We start from the raw sequence: 2,500 nt of genomic DNA on the forward strand, positions 1-2,500 counted from the left end.
TATATATATATATATATATATACAGAGAGCTACAGAGAGCGAGAGAGAGAGGGACAGGGCCAGAGAGATAGAGAGGGAAAGAGACAGAAGGAAAAAAGAAACAGAAGGAAAAAGGAGAGAGAAGGAGAGAGAGAGAAGGAGACAAAAGGAGACAGTATCCTATATAATAAAATATTATATTATTGTTGTGAAGGAATTAGATGAATAGAAAGAAAGACAGAAAGAGGAAGAGAGATGAGTATAGAGGTAATAAGGATACAGAGATATAGAGAGAAAAAGGAGACAGAAAGAGACAGACAAAGGAGACAGACAGATAAAGGAGACAAAAGGAGACAGTCTCCTTTATAATAATATTTTATATTTTTCTTGTGAAGGAATTTGATGAATAGAAACAAATCCATCAAAACTCATCGATGCAAAGACCCACGCGTCACTTAATGACCAACTTATACTGCACACAGAGTCCTGTAGCACCAGCAGCAACAGCAGCAGCAGCAGCAGCAGCAACAGCAGCAGCAGCAGCAGCAGCAACAGCAGCAGCAAGGGCAGCAGCAGCAGCAACAGCAGCAGCAGCAGAAGAAGTAGCAAGTTAAAGATATAACCATCTTTAGTGTGTCTCCTGTCTGTCCTCTTATATGTTATTATTATTCTATTCAATTGTCTCCTCTTATCTGTCTCCTTTTATCTGTCTCCTTTCTATCTGTCTCCTTTCTATGTGTCTCTTTTTATCTGTCTCCTTTCTATGTGTCTCCTTTCTATCTGTCTCCTTTCTATGTGTCTCCTTTCTATGTGTCTCCTCCTTATATAAGTGTCTCCTCCTTATATAAGTGTCTCCTCCTTATATAAGTGTCTCCTCCTTATATAAGTGTCTCCTTTTATGCGTCTCTTTCTTATAAGTGTCTCCTCCTTATATAAGTGTCTCCTCCTAACTGTCTCCTTTTATGTGTCTCCTCCTTATAAGTGTCTCCTCCTAACTGTCTCCTTGTATGTGTCTCCTCCTTATATAAGTGTCTCCTCCTTATAAGTGTCTCCCCCTTATATGTGTCTCCTTGTATGTGTCTCCTTCTTCCTTACATCACTAGATTCATCAACACAAAGGAGACGATCTTGTGTTGCTGTTGTTTGTGTCTTTTCTTCGGGTGTACATGCAGCTCCTGCTGCTAACCCTTGTTCTTGTGATAAACCCTGCTGCTGCTGCTGCTGCTGCTGCTGCTGTTGAGGTGTACATACACCTGGCAGACGCACAGCCAACGCCTGCTCCATCCAATGAACCTTTAAACATCCATCCGTCCCTATACCAGACAAATAAACCCTAAACCCTAAACCCTAAACCCTAAACCCTAGAGGGTTTGGTGTTGTTATTGAGGAAGCACAGGATCTGCTGTTAAAAAGGGTTTAGGGTTTACTAATCAGGGTTTAGGGTTTACTGATGAGGGTTTAGGGTTTAGGGTTTAGGGTTTATACCTGCTGTAAGGAGAAGTTGATCATGAAAAGGGTTTATTGCTAGATGAGATACCCAATGGCCATGTACGTCTCTTAGGGTCTGCAAAAAAGGAGACAAAAAGGAGACAAAAAAGGAGAATAAAAGGAGACAAAAAAGGGGAATAAAAGGAGACAAAAGAGGAGACAAAAATGATACAACATGGATACAAAAGGGACACAAAAATGTTCCAAAAGAAAGGATACAAAAAAAAAACCCTAAACCCTAAACCCTAAACCCTAAACCCTAAACCCTAAACCCTAAACCCTAAACCCTAGGTGTATCACCTTAATAGGTTGATTTAATTTTCTTATATCCCAATTATAGACAGCAGCATTGGTACCACCAGAGAGACAAGAGAAAGGAAGATTAGGATTAAAGGAGAGACAGAGGGGAGCAGCAAGAGGGCCATGAGGGTTTATACATCTCCCTATACACCCTAAACCCTTGCTGCTGCTGCTGCTAGTGCTGCTGCTGCTGCTGCTGATGCTGCTGCTGCTGCTGCGTATGTCCCATAGAGAGAGACAGCCTCCTGCTGCTCCTCCTGCATGACGTAAGAGAGGGAATTTGCTGTTACTATGCGCAGTAATTATCTGTTAAACACACAATGCATGCATGCATGCATGCATGCATGCATGCAAATAAATAAATAAATACATATTTATTATTATTTTAATTAAATTAATTATTTATTATTTATTATATAATAATAATAATAATAATAATAAATAATTATAAATATATATAAGTTTATATTTATTATTGTTATCTGTCTGCATACAAAGCAGAAGCTGCTACGTGTCACCTCCGTAAACCCTAAACCCTAAACCCTCACCAACACTCACCATGTTTGGGTCGTGGGGATTCCATGCTGCTGCCTCGCATGCCATTTGCTGCTCCTGCAGCAGCCCCAATGCCTGTAGTGCAGCAGCAAGGGAAGAAGGAGACGCATGCAAAGGAGACAAAAGGAGACAAGGAAAGGAGACAAGCAAAAGGAGAAAAAAGGAGACAAAGAAAGGA

At 40.6% G+C, this 2,500-nt stretch overlaps 1 protein-coding gene across 1 annotated transcript in view; it reads right to left on the reverse strand.

Moving 5' to 3' along the window:
* Window positions 1-342: 342 nt before the first annotated feature.
* The window catches only part of EMWEY_00054940 (hypothetical protein), a gene marked incomplete at both ends in the record, with an annotated part of 4,223 nt that continues 2,065 nt past the window's right edge, over window positions 343-2,500 (reverse strand). The window contains 3 exons of the mRNA XM_013480170.1: window positions 343-465; window positions 1,075-1,292; window positions 2,326-2,397. Of these exons, the coding sequence (XP_013335624.1) occupies window positions 343-465; window positions 1,075-1,292; window positions 2,326-2,397 (413 nt within the window). The remainder of the gene's footprint in view (window positions 466-1,074; window positions 1,293-2,325; window positions 2,398-2,500) is intronic.

The sequence above is a fragment of the Eimeria maxima genome, genomic scaffold (assembly GCF_000499605.1).
Source record: "Eimeria maxima Weybridge genomic scaffold, Emw_scaff1697, whole genome shotgun sequence".
NCBI lineage: Eukaryota > Apicomplexa > Conoidasida > Eucoccidiorida > Eimeriidae > Eimeria > Eimeria maxima.